The following is an 18,543-nucleotide window of genomic DNA, read 5'->3' on the forward strand; positions in this document are numbered from 1 at the left end:
CACACAGAAATCTGCGGCTATATAAATAATAAGCTCAAAGTAATACAAACTAATATGTAAAACTCGTTAATTGAATACTTGTAGACCTTTTTGCAGTATCTATAATAAAGTGAAGGCTGTTTATATTTAATTAATTTCTGTCATCTGATGCCATTTGTTAGTAATCAAGTGCTTGCATTGCATGCAGTCAAATATTAGGCACATCCAATATGATACTATTTTATACTAATCATATTTATCACAAGGGGGGCACGGTGGCTTAGTGGTTAGCACGTTCGCCTCACACCTCCAGGGTCGGGGTTCGATTCCTGCCTCCACCTTGTGTGTGTGGAGTTTGCATGTTCTCCCCGTGCCTCGGGGGTTTCCGCCGGGTACTCTGGTTTCCTCCCTCAGTCCAAAGACATGCATGGTAGGTTGATTGGCATCTCTGGAAAATTGTCCCTAGTGTGTGATTGCGTGAGTGAATGAGAGTGTGTGTGCCCTGCGATGGGTTGGCACTCCGTCCAGGGTGTATCCTGCCTTGATGCCCGATGACGCCTGAGATAGGCACAGGCTCCCCGTGACCCGAGGTAGTTCGGATAAGTGGTAGAAGATGAATGAATGAATATTTATCACACTTGAATTCATTATGTACAATGCTATTTTTTTGTCTAGGACCAGAGTCCTCTTCTGGAGAGCCAAATTACACCATGGGGTATGTTAAAATCTAGCATTTCCAGAAATGTAGCTGTAATGTGTTCTTAGTGATCGTATAACTCAGTAAAAAGTTACTGTGGATTTTCTTATTTAAGTTTGATTTGAATCATTGTCTGTCTGTTTAACAGAGGTGTTTGAGTCACTGTACACCCCTGGAGATATGTTGGGTGAAGGAGGCTACGGGACAGTCTGTGCAGGATATCGTAATGCGGATGGCAAGCAGGTCATTTAACTGCACACGACATCTACAATTAATTTACACTAAGCATCAGAATGCAGGAATCATAAAGTATTAAATATTATCTATGTCCCTGTGGTACAATCACAGGGTTAAATAATAGCACTTGTCTGATTGTCTGGGGCAAAGGAAAACAGCAGAATGAAAAATCATATTTTTTAGGAAACCGTTTACTAACTGAAATGGATTAAGCAATTGAAACCACTGCAATTCATTTGATTGTTTAATATTCATCAATTGCTTAATCCATTTGTGAGTTCAGTCAACATGAATAAATTGTATTAGCTGTTGCCAGTCGTCTGCAAAGTCAGACTTATAGCAAAATGTTGGTAAAATTTGAGTACAAGGCTAAGCGAATCTGATACCTTATTTCCCAATGGAAAAGTTTCTGTTTATTTCTGATCGCAACTGTGTACAAATTATGATTTGTGCTTTTTTCATGTTTTACAATAACAATATAAATGTTTTGTATATATGTGCAGGTTGCAATTAAATATGTGAGAAAAAGTCCGGACGATAACTTCATCACCATTGTAAGTAAACTTCTACTTCTAAGATTCTTAAATTGCAGAAAAGTCATAGAGTTCAGTTAACATCCATCTGATGAACCAAATGATTTGGTTCTTCTAAAATATTCCAAAACCTATCTGAATCATTACCAGTGAAACCGTATTATATCATCTACATTCCAGTAGTTTAGAAGAATTCATTCCAATTGTGGGCTAACCGTATCTGTTGGTATTTCAGTTTGGAGAGACACGCAGCCTTGATTGGTTTGAGATGTCCAACTGCTACATCTCGGTCCTGGAGCGACCACGTCCCTGCATGGATGTCCAGAAATAACATCAGCATTACTATTGATTCCACAGTAGCGCCAAAACATCTCTCACTGACAAAGTCAATTAATGTTTTTTTTACAGACAGTAAAATCGAAATATTATAAAGTCAATCTTATATGTCTAGTATTTTAATTAAGGAGCTATATTATATTTTTTTCTGTTTGACATTTACAATTATGTAGATGTTAATTTTCTTTTTTCAAAAATGTTACTAAATAAATGTAATCACTTTCTCTATGAACTTAATCTACTTTTATTACAAACCTCATACACACAAATTTTGCCTACATTAAAAAGTAATGACTCACTAGCTTTTGTATAGCTACCTGGCACAGTATTTAGTGTGCATTAGGTAAAACCTCCAAATGTTTGGAACAACAAATGTGTACATTATCCATGTACAATTTGACACACAATTTGATGGGGAACAGCTTTATGAAAGGATATTTTCTCACTTAATGTTGTAGTTGGAGCTGGTCAGCAATGTACTGTAATAGTAGCATGAAAGAAAGAGAAAAAACAAATACAATAAAGGACTCTGACAGTTATAAAAAAAGAATGACACAAAGATCAGGTGCCTAATTTGACACAAAACAAAAAAAAAACATTTCAACAAATGTCGGCAGGTCCTGTCCATGTATGTCTTTTCGTAGAATCAAAACTGAAGAAGGCCGCTACATGTCTGTTTGCCTGCACAGTGGAAGTCCATATAAAGACAAGTTGCTGTATGTGAGTTAATTTTAAGATGAGACACGAGTTGGAGATTGTACTCTGCATGGCAACCTTTAAGGCTTTGGGGACAGTTTAATCTTATCCACTTCTAGAAAAAGTTTCTAACACCTCAAAAGTTTCTAACACCTCCACACCTTGGTGTGGAAAAAATACAAACACAAAATCCTTGCATTAACAGAAGTGTATATATTGATTGTCAAAGTATTTGGTATCTGTATAGAATTTCTTGGGAGATTTACATTACATTTAATTTTCACAAACATTTTACAGAAATAGGAGTAACATGTGATTAACATGTTCACAGATTAACATGTGCTCTTGTAAAGTGCTGCTGGCTGATTTTGCAGCCTTAATCATTGATTTGGATGGCTCCCACTTGAACCCTGACACTTTAGATAACATCCTATAACAGAAAATTCAAATTTATCCATACTGACACCACCACCAGTCAAATATCTGGACATGATTGATGAGTTGTGATTGATATAAATAAAATCATTTTAATATGGGATGTCGTTGACTTGACATTATAATTAACATTAACTATAAGCATGCCCAGATATTTGTCATCTGGAAATGCTTTTGTACTGTTTTTTATGATAAAGTTATGTAAAATAACTGCTCAGTGCTGCAAAACAAACAACTCTGCTAATGCTAACTTAATTCTATAAAAACTATATAACAGCATAGGCCTATTAGTTACTAGCCTAAACTGGACGGAGACACGGAGCGCCCTGTAACTCACTGACCTGCCTGCGTTCACAATTCACACAGTGCAGATGGGAGGGAGAACGGCTGACTACACAGTTTATGGGAATAAATGTGTATTTCCCTTACAACTGTCACCAAAAACTCACTACACTGTCTGACCGGTCTCTCTGCGCGTTGCTTTCAAGCGCGATTCTTTTTCCTCACTGCTGCACGAGTCTGCGTGAGAATATGGGGGTGAGAATTTGTCAATTGCGTGAGTCTCACGCTGAATGCGTGAGAGTTGGCTATTCAGAATCCATTCAATATATTCAGACTTTTCATTCAATTCTCTCATGATACTCTCACATGCCATAATATATATATTGACGTTTCAATTAGTGTTCAGGATGGACTGCACAGACCTACCCCAAATACACACACTTCCAATATATATCCATATCAATCTGTTTACATGCTGTTTTGCACACTGTTTTTTTGCTCTTGGCACATGCTGTCTCACATTTCAGTCATTTGCTGTTTTGCACAGTCCTTTACAATATCTCAGGTAACTGCTGCTATAACACTGTGTTCATTCCAGTATTTCTGCACACGTAATTTTGTCTGAACATACAATATTTGCACTGGTCGGTGCTTTGCCTGTTTATTGTCTTTTGTGTATTGTCTTTTGTGTAATATCTTGTAATTTTTTGTTTGCACGGTCTTTTGTCCTGCACTGTCTTGTCTGTCTTTTTGTCTTGTCCTGCACTGTTTGCACAAGGTTGCACAGTTGCACTTTATATGGCTAGGACTACTTACTAAGTCCTTAGCTCTGTCTTTGTTTTATGTAGCACCGTTGTCTCATTTCACTGTGTAGTGCAACACGCTATATATGGTTGAAATGACAATAAAAGCTTCTTGACTTGACTTGAGGATTCAGACACAGGACTTCTAAATCTTTACAAATAGTTACTCACTTATTTTCAGTAATCGCTTTATGCTGCTCAGGATTATGGTGTAATATGGTCATACTTGCACCAGTCAAAAGACGTGCAGCAGTGTTTTGAACTAATTGAAGGCGAGTCAGAGAAGACTGGTTTATTTTTTAAAATAAAAATGGTTATAAAAATGGTTTTATTTTTGCCAGGCACCTTAGGTGCAAAAAGCTGGAATTTACCACTGCACCAATTTGGCTATCCAATTTAGGGATAACATCCATTTTAAAGCCTAGATTACTTATCACAGGTCTAATATAGGATGCCAAGGGACCAAGGTCAACAGGGGGAGACTTATAAGAGCCACTTGGGCCAAACAACCTCACCTCTGTCTTGTTATCATTAAAATGGAGACAATTCATTGCCATCCAAGCTTTAATGTCATCAAGACATGAAAGGAGATGTGTAATGGAGGAACCCTCCTTTTGCTTTACAGGTATATAGATTTGGGTATCATCTGCACATCAATGGAAGGAAATCCCATGGTGTCTAAGGATGTATCCCAGGGAAAGCAAATAAAGCAAAACGAGTAATGGCCCCAGAGCCGAGCCCTGGGGAACCCAGCAGGACAAGGGAGCAGTGGAGGATTCTAGACCACCTAGACCAACAGAAAAAGTTCTATTTGTTAAAGGTAGGATCTCCGATTTTTGAGAAATGCTTCAGAAAACTGAGTCGGGCCAAAAACTGAAAAAAAAAACAAAAAAAACTTACGTAGCCAATAAGCAGAAAGGAGCGGGTCTTTTCAATATGTGCGGAGAGAGTGTTCAGTGCGCATGTGTGACTTTTTTATTTTTTATTTTTATGATTTAACCTTTATTTAACCAGATTAGTCTCATTGAGATATAGAATCTCTTTTTCAAGAGAGACCTGGCCAAAATAGCAGAACAAATTAAATCACACAATCACAAAACAAACAAAAAGGCAAAAGACAACTCAAGTGCATTTCAATTTAAATAAAAGTACCATTAATTAAAACAGTTGCAAGTGTGAATGGACTCATGTTCTATAGATTTAACATTCATTCATTCATTTATCTTCTACCGCTTATCCGAACTACCTCGGGTCACGGGGAGCCTGTGCCTATCTCAGGCATCATTGGGCATCAAGGCAGGATACACCCTGGACGGAGTGCCAACCCATCGCAGGGCACACACACACTCTCATTCACTCACACAATCACACACTAGGGACAATTTTCCAGAGATGCCAATCAACCTACTATGCATGTCTTTGGACCGGGGGAGGAAACCGGTGTACCCGGAGGAAACCCCAGAGGCACGGGGAGAACATGCAAACTCCACACACACAAGGCGGAGGCGGGAATCGAACCGCCAACCCTGGAGGTGTGAGGCGAACGTGCTAACCACCTAAGCCACCGTGCCCCCTAGATTTAACATAATGTTTAAAATCATTTAAGGAAATTAGACACTGTAGCTTTAGTGATTTCTGTAGGTCATTCCAAGTTGAAGGTGCAAAAAACATAAAAGCCTTTTTGAACAACTCTGTCCTAGCTTGAGGAACATTTAATGAAATAATTTTCTGGGACCGTAAACCATAAGTACTCTGTACAAAAGAAATTCGAATATGTAGCCTGGCAGCCTGCCTATAATACACATATATAAAAATATAAAGGTGAGTAAGCCGGCGATTTGACAGAGAGGGCAAATTCACTTTGGAGTAAAGTGTACAATGATGCGTGAGAGGTCTGCAATTTGAAATAAACCTTAAAGCTCCATGAAACACAGCATTCAGCATCTGAAGACACTTTGATGGGGCATTCATATACAGCAGATCACCATAATAATAGAGAGAAATGTGGCATCAACTAGCCTTTTTCTAGCAGAAAAAGTAAAACAAGGTTCCAAGGTTTTTGTTCCTAGCTTCAATTTCAACTTTTTTACTAAATTCTGTATATGAAGCTCAAAAGAAAGGTGCTCATCAATTAAAAATCCTAAATATTTATATTTACATTAACATTGACATTAGCAGAAAGCGTTTTTAACATAGAACAACAAAAACAAAGAAAGAAAGCAAAGAAAGGCTTACGATAAGGCAAGAAGTAGGACCCGTGTTAATATAAGATCATCTTTCCAGCGCTGGAGAGAACTGAAGGAGCTATCAATACAGGGGTGGGACCCATTTTTGTTAGGGGCGTGTTTGTTTTAGTGATTTTATGTGTCAACATTGGCTTTCAAAAATCAGAGACCCTACCTTTAAGTAGGACTTAAACCACTCTAAAACAGGGCCACGAACACCCACAAGTTTACCTAGACGAGATATTAAAATGAGGTGGTCAACTGTATCAAAGGCAGCTGTTAAGTCCAGCAGGACAAGGATCACAAAATCACCAGCATCAGACGCAATTCAGTCAACAAGAAGTAGGACCCGTGTTAATATAGGATCAGCTTTCCAGCGCTGGAGAGAACTGAAGGAGCGGGAAGTTGGCCGCATATTCACAGATTCGAGTTTCCCGAGTCAATAACTCCTGAGCTAAACGCTGTTACTACACAAATAACACCTCTTTTCTATCGTAGTAATGTAGAGAGGCAGCTACAACCGCGTTTTGCTAGTAACAGTGTTTAGCTCAGGAGTTATTGACTCGGAAAACTCGAATCTGTGAATATGTGGCCAACTTTACTTAAGACGCCGAGGTGCTTTTTTCCTTCTCGATACGTGAGTAACGTTGGTTTTGCTTTGTTTCACAGAACAAATATATGCCGTCCTTTGCATGATGCTTGTTTGTTTATCTGCAATCGTATTGTTCTTCCCTTCAGCTATGATAAAGACATTTCTTTCCATTAGTTGCCTGGGTTGCGTATGTATGTGTGGGCGGAGATATCAATACAGGGGTGGGACCCAAAGCCAGACTGGAAAACCTCCAGGATGTCATTTTCATGCAGAAATTATTTCAATTGTATATAGACCATTTTTTCTAAGACCTTAGAAAAGAGCAGTCTGGTGATAGGTCTAAAGTTAGCTAGTACAGAGTGATGTAAACCAGGTTTCTTAATATATGGCTGTACTACTGCATATTTAAAACCAGTAGGAACCACCCCAGAAGATAAGCTGTTATTAACGATACTGAGAACCAATTGCCCTATACAAGGGAAACCTCTTTAATCAATCTAGGGGGAACAGCATCACGGTGGGAACCTGAGGGGTTAATATGACACACCACATCCTCGAATTGTGACCGTTACCGGTTGAAAGCAATCAAAAACAACACAACACGGAACAAATAAATGCGTATCATATAAGACACATACTGTAACTTAACCATATTAATGTAAAAAAGCAGTAAAATAATGGAGAAACTACACATGTAGCCTTACGTAGGCTATAAACTGGCATTTAACTGCATAAATAGTGTTAAAAACAGTGTTCTCCTGTGTTCTGTATGGTGTGTACCGTTAGCTCGATGCCTGAAGTTGATGAAAGCATAGCTGGGTCAGGAGTCGGTCTTTCTGTCCCTCAAACACTTCTGACTATAACATAAAACCCAAATACAACCCCTAACTGGGGCTGCCAAAAGAATGAAAAAAAAAAAAACACAATGAAAGAGTAGGTTATATATAAAGAATGAGTTCTTACTGAAACACACTGCAGATGGAGTTTCTGTCACTGCTGCTAAGGTCATCATGTAGGTGTCTGATGTTGTTGGGTGAATGTTTCTGCTCAATCGTAAATATAAGATTGCGAACATCATGGACATGTTAATACCTTTTAAACCTAGGCCACGACTGAAACAAGACTCTAATCATTTTTGTATACACAAGTTTAGCGTCAACGAATGAATGAACGTAAAACTGATCCACCTATCTGTTTAGGTATTTGTATCTCTTTAAAACACATCTGTTCATTTGGAGCAATATATTTATATTCTGTTACATCCATAATAGGCAGGACTAAAATTTAGAAGCTGGACTAGAGCCAGTGAAGCTCTGATTGTGACAAAACTCCACTAGGATAAGAGAATGGGTATGGCACGTTCCTGGGTTAGGTCAGGTATGAGGAGACAGGAGGCATGCTTGAACAACTTGTTCTCACAGATTCTTAATTTTTACTATTTTTAATTTATTTCAGCATTTTCTCTCTCTCTCTCTCTCTCTCTCTCTCTCTCTCTCTCTCACACACACACACACACACACGGGATACTTTGCACTCATGTTTCCCACCCTCCATTCACAAACCAACACTCAACCATGATCCCAATTTCAAATAACCACCCCCTACCTGGCCTGTGGATCACCCAAATGGCTGAAGTGCCAGATACCATACCAACTGATCCACATGGTGGTGTGGTGCATGCAGTGGACCCACTGGAGCAAGGCATGATCCGTACAGAGCAGAGATGGGGGACTCGAGTCATATGACTTGACTCGAGTCGGACTTAAGTCACAAATTTGAGACTTGAGACTTGCTTGACAAATATTAAAAAAAGACTCGACTTGACTTTGACTTGACATTCATGACTTGAGACTTGACTCGGACTTGAGTTAAATGACTCGAAATAGCTTGTTTTTTTGTTTTTGTTTTATCTTTTTTGTCTATTTTGATTTTAAATCTGTTTTTAAACGCACGCAAGAGCGTAATCTAACCACGTGACGCAGCAGGCAAGCAGAGGGCGCGCGCGCACTAACTAATAAACCTTAACAGTCGTGACGAAACATGGAAGGTGCTACACCAAAAATTATTAAGTTCGGGTACCGGGATTTTGTGCAAGATGAGAAGAGAAGAACAGCAGAATGCGACCACATCGCTCATAATTGAATGACAAAGTTCTATCAAATAAAATTTTTTGCAAGTTTAATGTAGTGTAAATGGTTGGTCACTGTTCATGTGGAAATGTCAGCTTTTTTTGCAATAGCACTTATAATTGGTCTTCAGTGTTAGGCTTTGAGTGAAAAGCGTATGGATCGTTTATGGGGATGCACATTATATATAAAAAAACATAAATATAAATATAAAACCTCAGAGTTGCAAGCAGAGCCATATTCTTGTCTCGCATGCACACGCACACACATTCAATTTAAAGGGATAGTCCACCCAAAAATAAAAAAATTTTCATCATTTTCTCACCCTCATGACGTTACAAACCTGTATTTCTTTGTTCTGATGAACACGGCGGAAGATATTTTAAGGAATGTCTGCAACCAAACCATTCATGAGCCCCTTTCACTTCCATAGTATTCTTTTTTCACTTTGGAAGTGAATGGGGCTCATGAATGGTTTGGCTACAAACAGTCCTCAAAATATCTACGTGTGTTCATCAAAACAAAGAAATTTATACAGGTTTGTAACATCATGAGGGCGAGAAAAAGATAACAGAATTTTAATTTTTAGGTGAACTATCCATTTAATATTAATAAATTACACTCACTCCAATCATTCTCTCTCTCTCTCTCTCTCTCTCTCTCTCTCTCTCTCTCTCTCTCTCCCTAATAGTTAATTCACTTCAAGGTTTGTGGGATTCAATAATTTACGTTTTTTGGTTGATGTGATTTTTGTTGTTATTCTGTTGTTGAAAAGGAAGGATCTAATTTAAGGATGTGTTCATGTCCCATTAAAAGGGAATGCCTGTTCAAAAAATGCCATTTGGTTGCATAGAAACCATTGTACTTTTTTATATATACTTTTCCATGGTCTTCTGCCATGTTTGAGGCATATTGAAACTTATTTCAGCTACATTTACATCTTATTATTTGTATTATTTTTATTGTTAATAATTATTTTTATTGTATTTTTATTGTTTTGATTTTTATTCATTTTTAGATTTTTATTGTATTTACAACTCACCTGTATGTGGACACCTTTTAAAAATAAATGCATACAGTATAATCATTTTTTGTTGCAAATAAAACTCTCATAGTCCATAAATATTGTAGATTTAACTTTGTTTAATATATTTTATTGTTTAATTAATATATATTTAGTTAAATCATAAAACATCTGTATGACTTGCCAGTGACTTGCTTGACTCAAGCTACGACTTGACTTGACTTGCTTGACATAAAGTAGTGACTTGACTTGACTTGACTTGACTCTCACAAAAAATGACTCGGACTTGCTTGAGACTTGAAGGTTAAGACCTGAGACTTACTTGTGACTTGCACATGTGTGACTTACTCCCACCTCTGGTACAGAGGGTAATGGGTCATCCCGGCAGATAGTAAAGGACGGTGAGGACTGCTCACTTGATGGTCACACACACTGGATTTTAGCCCATAGCCCCTGTCAGTCCACTGCCTGAGCTTGGAGCAGGGCCTTGACCATTGCATGGTCTTAAAACAGTATCATCTCAGTTCAGATTTTTTTTCTTTGTGTTTTTTCTTTATCTCTCTGTTTCTCATTAACATTTCTGCTCTCCTCCTCTTTTCTCTCCTTCTCACACTCTTTCTACATTCCACATCTTGTTACCTTTTACAGTCTTCCTCTTTAACCTTCCCTTTTTAACCTACATATCATTCAAATTCATATCATTTTATACACATAATACAAATTTGAGAGGTGTGTGAACAATTTGGCAGGTTCCTGTGGTGATGATTACTATGTCAATCCAACTGAAATTGGAGGTAAAATTCATGGAGTTAAATGAGTTAATGTGAAAATTTTAGATTGGAATGCAGGTGAATGTTAGGGGAAAGTGGGGCACAACTTAACTTGGGACACGTTGTAACAGACCTGTAAATCATTTAAAAAAAATTATTGAATTTTGGTGAAAATAATTGAAATCATTTTTAAAAAATTATTGAATTTTTTTTCTTTACACACAAGGGTATAGCAACCAGTAAAGACCAGTGTACGTGGACTTTTCTGGTTGCTATACCCTTGTGTGTAAAAAAAAAAATCAATCATTTATTTAAATATTAAGGGAAGACCACTTTACCATAGTGCAAGTAAAATTTCACACAGAAATTAGTCTTCAGCTCTGTCTTTAAATTAAAACAAGGCTATTTTACTATCATCAATCATGCCTCAGTTACAATCCTACAGCCACTAAATGCTTATATATTTATTGAGTAGCCAGGTTTGAATCTCAGTTGAGAATTGCTTATAGATTATTATTATTATTATTATTATTATTATTATTATTGCTATATTAATAATAAAATATAAAGGTTAAAAACACTGCAACTACCGCCCTCTTGTGGCTTGTTGATTTAATGCATCACTTTCGACGATAAAACTAAATTAAACAATAACATTTTATATATGCGATTACGAGACTCGTGAAAAAAAAAAACATGCTAGAAATTTTAGAAAGGAGAAATTTCCTGTAAATACAGACATTTTCTGTAGATATCGCAAGATACTCTGGACCCCACACATCCAGCACACTCCCTCTTCGAACTGTTGCCATCTGGTCGACGCTACAGAGCCCTGAGCACCAGAACGACCAGACATAGGAACAGTTTCTTCCCTCAGGCAATCCATCTGATGAACACTTAACATACACGGAACACACACTATTTACTTAAAACATATACTGTGTATATTTCAATTGCTCATTTCACATTTGTACATACAAATTGTCTGTATTGTATATGTCATTCTGTTACTATAACAAATTCCTCGCATATGAAAACATGCCTGGCAATAAAGCTCTTTCTGATTCTGAAGATACTTAAAACCCTCTTTGTTGATTAACACCCATAGATATATACATTAGATGTCGCCTTGTATAGGGCAGTACATTGGAACGAATGCGTCAACTGAGCCGCCATCTTGGTACGGGGGACCCCCTCCTCTTAATGCATTAGCGTCAATGTAGGCAAATAAATAAAATTTATTTTACATTTTTTTTACATACATTTTCTATTTTTTTTTTTTTGGTCGTGCCAACGGTCAGACATGTATTTAACATTAAGTCCATTGAAAATTTAAGGTTTTGATATTAAGATAATCTACTTTTTCACAATATAATGCATAGTGCTAGTAGGTGTAAGTTTATTAGTTACATTCTTCCACTTGAGTAAACGTCAAATGAACAATCACTACTTACCTTATAGCCTACTGCATGCAACACTGCTACAATGGTGTGACTATACATGTTCATTTAAACATTTAAATTGTATTGGTTTATTAAATATGATACACAAAGCAATTTGCAGGTGGAAGCAAATCACAAAATTTGAGAAGAACATAATGTGAAAGTTAGATAGTTGAGGTGCCAAAGACTGTTCAGTCTTTTATTTATTCTTTTCCCGCAATATTTTTGCAACATTAAATAAGTAAAGTCACATAAACCAAAAAAAAAAACCCCACAAAGTTTGACTTTGAGGATGAACTGCCAGCCTAACTGGTGACATCCTTCCAGGACTGTCAGCTGAGTTAACTATTTAAAAAATAAAAGTGTTCAGTTTCCCTGCAACAACACGACCTTACAGAGTTTCTTCCTGACACTTTTGCTCTGCACTTTTGCAGAGTATGAATCTTTGCGACATGGTGTTGTCTCAATTTATGAAAGGCACAGACAACCAGTGACATTAAGCTAAAGTGATGATTGTCTATGCCATCTTGAGTCTCAACAACATAATCACGAAGACCAAATATGTCCTCAGAGCCTACTTCTGCTTTCATGACTCTGTTTAATAGAGACACTGGGCACTGATGGGCTGCTGAGTTGATGTTAGAGACCCATTGGATGCAGTGCTCAGCCAAGCGAATCACTTTAACGGTACCAAAAACACAAATATCATATAAATACAATAAAAACAAAACAAATATAAACAGCAAGTCATATTATACATTTTTTTATTAACATAAGATAAAAAAATCCAAACCCTTTTCAGACATAATGTCATTAAATATGTCTTTAAGTGAAGTAACTTGATAAAAGAGCATTCTGCTTGTGTTAAGTCTAATAAAATTTGTTTGACAGATAAGGGAATCTTACAGAACATACATAAAGTTGGGTCTTTTCACCTTTAAGCAAAAAAAGCATGGGTCAATTTTTAATGTCCTTATTAAGAGCTTCGGAATCTACATTGTCGGTTTTACTAACTGTCAAAAACTAATGGGTAACTAGCATGGATTAGCTGCGGTCATTAACCAAGGACTAAAACAAACCAACGGAACAAGAAATATAATTTCCTAACATTCAATATCATAAAACACATTCTCACTTGTGTAATGTAATCCCTTGCTGTCTGGTTTTTAGATTTCTTTCATTTGAACAACCATATGCAGTACAGAAGTCCGGCATCGTCCATGCATTTGAGGTAAAGGAGCACCGTACAAAGATGGCGGCGGTTTTGACGCATTTTTAGGACCCCAAGGCGACATCTAGTGTATGTATCTATGATTAACACCAATGACTGCGCTGTGATGACATCATCACTTCGCGTCCTGAACAGAGCGGAACACGACGCTAGTGCGCTGGTGGATTGTATGAAGCGGTAGAAGACGCGGTTTTGTTAGATAAGGGTTTAATCAACGGTAAAGAGAAGTGTGTGTTAGGAGGATGGAGGCTGAGAGCGCGACGCTGGAGGAGAGAGGAGTGAGTGCGGCGCAGAAACGAGCAGAAATCCGTCGCAGGAAACTCCTAATGAACTCAGAGCAGAGGATGAACAGGATAGTGGGTTTTAATAAAAATGATGGAGAAAACAGCGGTGAGAAATAAACATTATACTGTCGTGTCTACTGTGTTACCGTTTTAAACTGTTGCTACTCGGTTACTGACGCTGTGTCATTGTGTGGTGAGAATCAGGCCTGCTGTGTTTGTGTGTTAGTCTGCAAAGGGAATAAATAATTAAACAGTACTGATGCTGAGATCGGGTACTCCGGTTTCCTCCCCCGGTACAAAGACATGCATGGTAGGTTGATTGGCATCTCTGGAAAATTGTCCGTAGTGTGTGATTGCGTGAGTGAATGAGAGTGGGTGTGTGTCCTGCGATGGGTTGGCACTCCGTCCAGGGTGTATCCTGCCTTGATGCCCGATGACGCTTGAGATAGGCACAGGCTCCCCGTGACCCGAGGTAGTTCGGATAAGCGGTAGAAATGATGCTGAGATCACTGTGTGTGTGTCTGTGTGTCTTTGTGTGTCTCTGTCTGTCTCTGTCTGTGTGTGTCTGTGTCTGTCTGTGTGTGTCTGTCTGTGTGTGTCTGTGTGTCTTTGTGTGTCTCTGTCTGTCTCTGTCTGTGTGTGTCTGTGTCTGTCTGTGTGTGTCTGTCTGTGTGTGTCTCCCTGTCTGTCTCTGTGTGTCTGTGTGTCTGTCTCTGTGTGTCTGTCTCTGTGTGTCTGTCTCTGTCTGTCTCTGTCTGTGTGTGTCTGTCTCTGTGTCTCTGTCTGTCTCTGTGTCTGTCTGTGCCTGTGGTTGTCTGTGTCTCTGTGTGTCTTTGTCTCTGTGTGTGTGTGTGTCTGTCTGTCTCTGTGTCTGTCTCTGTGTCTGTCTCTGTGTCTGTCTCTGTGTCTGTCTCTGTGTCTGTCTGTGTGTCTGTCTGTGTGTCTGTCTGTCTGTCTGTCTGTCTGTCTGTCTGTCTGTCTGTCCCTGTGTGTGTCCGTCTGTCCCTGTGTGTGTCCGTCTGTCCCTGTGTGTGTCCGTCTGTCCCTGTGTGTGTCCGTCTGTCCCTGTGTGTGTCCGTCTGTCCCTGTGTGTGTCCGTCTGTCCCTGTGTGTGTCCGTCTGCCAATGTGTCACAGTCTGTCTGTCTCTGTGTGTGTCTGTCTGTCTCTGTGTGTGTCTGTCTGTCTCTGTGTGTGTCTGTCTGTCTCTGTGTGTGTCTGTCTGTCTCTGTGTGTGTCTGTCTGTCTCTGTGTGTGTCTGTCTGTCTCTCTGTGTGTGTGTCTGTCTGTCTGTCTGTCTGTGTGTATAATCACTGGACAACCCGGCCCCAGAAGTGGTTTTGAAGAAAGCCAGGCCTCTGCTGTATGACTGGATGTCCAGGGTTGTCGGGGTCTCACAAAATTTGCAGTAAAACTGCATTCAACCGCATAAATCCCCTGACACTAAAACCCAGCGTTCTAAAAGGAATTCTATCTTTTTCAGTATTTTGCTTGTGGGGAAAGTGAACTGTGGTGCACATTTTTCATTTGCAATATCTATAATATCGACTGTAATATACACACTGTCTACTTTTTTATGTTGTTTGCCATCTGTTATGTTTGTAGAAATGGATTAAAATTTAATTCTAATTAATTGTTTTAAAACTAGGTCTTGATATACACCTAAATAGAAATCAATTATTCTTTAACTAGCTCAAAAAAGACAGTTCATGAACTTAATTTTTTCATTTGCAACTTTGTTCGAAATCTTGCACAATCTGTTGTAAGATCCTGAGACAAAATTGAAAATTTTCAACATATTATTGCTTGGTCTATATGACTTATTCCCTCTGTGGAGTGTACACTGTATAAAATAAGAAAAAAATTTGAAGTTGATCTTTAATTAGCTATTTTGTAATTAGTGCTGTTTTGTAATAGTAACAGCCATTTTTTTTATTTGTTTGTTTGTTTGTTTGTTTATTTCAGAATCTCAGCGTGTGACAGAGCCACGGTTCCACCTGGACTTGGACAGGAACGAGAGTTTCTCCCAGTCTGTGTCCATTAAAAGGGTGTCTCCGTTTGTATCAGAGGCTCGGAGTGAGGGATCAGTTTTAGACGAGAGGAGGGAGGAGGAGGGGGAGGATACAGAGCCACAGGGAATTCGGCTCAGGCCACGGGGGGAGACGTCAAGTGATGAACGCTCTCGCTCCCCTCGCAGGGGCCTAAACACCTATCTGTCTCGCTTTGATGATGCAATCAAGCTTCGGGGTCAGTTGGCCAGTGAGAAGGCGTCTGAGGACAGCGGCGCAGATGCGGAAGAGTTTGACTCGTTTAGGCTTTTCCGGCTACTTGGCAGCATGGTGTTAGCCGTGTGTGTACGCTTGTTTGTTTGTCAATACCTGGTGAGAGTTACACAAACATATTTACACCCTTTATTAGACAATTTGATTACCTCATCAATTACCTAATTTGTGCTTTTTTATTAATTTTTCTTCCATAGTCCATATTTGCACCCTTTCTCACCCTGGAACTTGCCTACATGGGCTTATACAAATACTTCCCAAAGGTAAGACAGAAAATTTTGGGCAGACGAGCAGACAGACCCAAAGACAACTACAGACCACCAAATACACTGACAATGACACAGTGTATTGCTGATTGTATGGTTCAGGCCTGTTAGTGGTGAAGGTTATGAGCTGTAGTTTGCAAGGTTGTGAGTTTAAATCCCAGCACTGCCAAAAACACTGTTCAACACTGGACATTTAAAAATGAACACAGTATAAAAGCTCCTGGTAAAGAAATGCACGTAGAGTCGAAAAAGTGCTAGTACAGGCACTGCAGTTATAACGTTAAAGTACTGGGTTAAAGGCTATGTCTCTAAGTAAAAGACCTTCATCCTGCTTTGTAAATGTCCTGCTCTAATGACTGTGTCCCTCTTTGTGTCCATGTCCAGGTGGACAGGAAGATGAAGACGACGGTGTTGTCTGCAGCACTGCTCCTCTCTGGGATTCCAGCTGAAGTGATCAATCGCTCGGCAGAAACCTACAGGACAATGGGAGACGTTTTCTCTGATCTCTGTGTTTATTTTTTCACCTTCATCACTTTTCATGAGATCATCACCACTTTCTCCTCTCAGTCCACCTAAAAAACACATGTACACTTCATACCACACACGCACTTCATTCACAGGAGTAACATACAGCAGCGTGTTTACCCCAGCTTAAAGCAGTACTCCAATCTTGATTTACATACTTCACCTGGTCATTTTTTAGCGCCGCTCAGTTACACTAGCAACCGGTTATCAGCCATTAGAAGCTGTTATCAAACATGACAGTCATGTGATTGGATTTTAATCCTCTTAATTTAAATGAAATGAAATGTAATGAAACGCAGGCTAGCTAATTAGCATGACCGAAATTGTACAGAAACTGTGTTTGAGACTTTAGTCCAGTGTTCTCATTGCAGTGTGTGTGTGCGTGCGTGCGTGTGCGTGCTCCTGTTCAACATCCATATACACTGCACCCTACACACTTCTCCCCACAGTGCACTCTTCTTAGTAATGCTGCTGATGTGCACTTAGGGCTCATCAGGGGAGAAGTTAAATTTAAACTGAAAGGCAGGTAATAGTGTCATAATGTGTTATTTGACAGTGAGTTGCTTATTTGTGATGTAACAATTTGGGGAATTTTTTTTAGCTTGGTGATACATAATATTATTTATGTTGCTTTGTTTTATGTAATTATTCCATATAACAAACATTGCTGCCTGTTACTGCAAAATTACTGTTCATTATAAGATTGTGTCAACAATAAACTTCAGTAAAAAGTCATGTGTATTTTACAGACTCTGCTTAATTAGTTTTTTTTAATCTTTTTATTGAGGAAGTATCACAAACAGTCATGTACAAACAATTTACAGGTTTTTATGTAAATTTTTGTTATTTTAAAACACAAAACAGTGAGTAAAGAAAGAAAAAAATTAGTTTTAATAGTATACTGTAATATCTATCAAGTCATCTTAGAAATTAAAATGATAATTTAATGAAAAAAGCATTCAACACATTCAAAAACAGCTGATGGATTATATCTGTGATTAGTAAGACAATTCAATTTTATTTGTGCTATACATCAACAATGGGCATTGCTTCAAAGCAGCTTTACATAACATAAGAAATGTAGAACAAAAATATTATACAAAGATTAATATAAGACATACATTTAAATGTGTTTGTATTTATCCCCAAGCCTGAAGTGACTGTGGCAAGGAAAAACTCCCTTAGATGGAAGAGGAAGAAACCTTTAGATGAACTAGACTCAAACCGGAACCCATACCTCATTTGGGTGACACTGAGAGTGTGATTATGAGTTGTTATAAACACCGGAGGCTGTTTATAACAACCTCTGAGCTTCCTATTTGATCTTTGGCTGACCTGAGCGAACAGGCAGTGTAAGGGTGGAGCAGTTCAGTAAGGTATGATGAGGCCATTTAAATATTTAAAAACAAATAAAAGAACTTTAAATTAAACCCTAAAATACATAGGCAGCCGGTGGAGTAAACCCAAAATCGGTGTAATATGGTCATATTTCCTTGCGCCATTTTAGACATTTTTTAAAGATGAGACAAAGAAGACTGGCTAAGGTCAATATGAATGCATTACAGTAATCCAGCCGGGATGTCATAAAGGCATGGATTACTGTCTCAAATTGTTGCTTGGACACCAGAGGTTTTATTTTTGCCATGTGCCTTAGGTGAAAGAAATTGGGCTGCACCAATTTGGCTATCCAATTTAAGATCTACATCAATTTTAAATTCAAGATTAGTTATCACGGGTCTAACATGCGATGCCAAGGGACCCAGGTCAACCGGGGGAGGC

The 18,543-nt window shown here is 38.5% G+C and overlaps 1 protein-coding gene across 1 annotated transcript; it reads left to right on the forward strand.

The window, feature by feature from the left end:
- The first annotated feature begins 13,512 nt into the window (after window positions 1-13,512).
- Window positions 13,513-17,499, forward strand: camlg (calcium modulating ligand). Its single transcript, XM_060891694.1, has 4 exons — window positions 13,513-13,798; window positions 15,657-16,072; window positions 16,171-16,236; window positions 16,624-17,499. Exons 1-4 carry the CDS (start codon window positions 13,651-13,653, stop codon window positions 16,813-16,815), a joined length of 822 nt encoding a protein of 273 aa, XP_060747677.1. The 5' UTR covers window positions 13,513-13,650; the 3' UTR covers window positions 16,816-17,499.
- The last annotated feature ends 1,044 nt before the right edge of the window (window positions 17,500-18,543 follow it).

The sequence above is a fragment of the Tachysurus vachellii genome, chromosome 17 (assembly GCF_030014155.1).
Source record: "Tachysurus vachellii isolate PV-2020 chromosome 17, HZAU_Pvac_v1, whole genome shotgun sequence".
In the NCBI taxonomy this organism is placed as follows: Eukaryota; Metazoa; Chordata; class Actinopteri; order Siluriformes; family Bagridae; genus Tachysurus; species Tachysurus vachellii.

Bases quoted from the DNA above. Each gene is read 5' to 3' on its own strand.
- camlg (XM_060891694.1), top strand. From the start codon at position 13,651: ATGGAGGCTGAGAGCGCGACGCTGGAGGAGAGAGGAGTGAGTGCGGCG. The intron at 13,799-15,656 runs GTGAGAAATAAA...TGTTTATTTCAG, and splicing joins AAATGATGGAGAAAACAGCG to AATCTCAGCGTGTGACAGAG. The intron at 16,073-16,170 runs GTGAGAGTTACA...TTTCTTCCATAG, and splicing joins TGTTTGTTTGTCAATACCTG to TCCATATTTGCACCCTTTCT.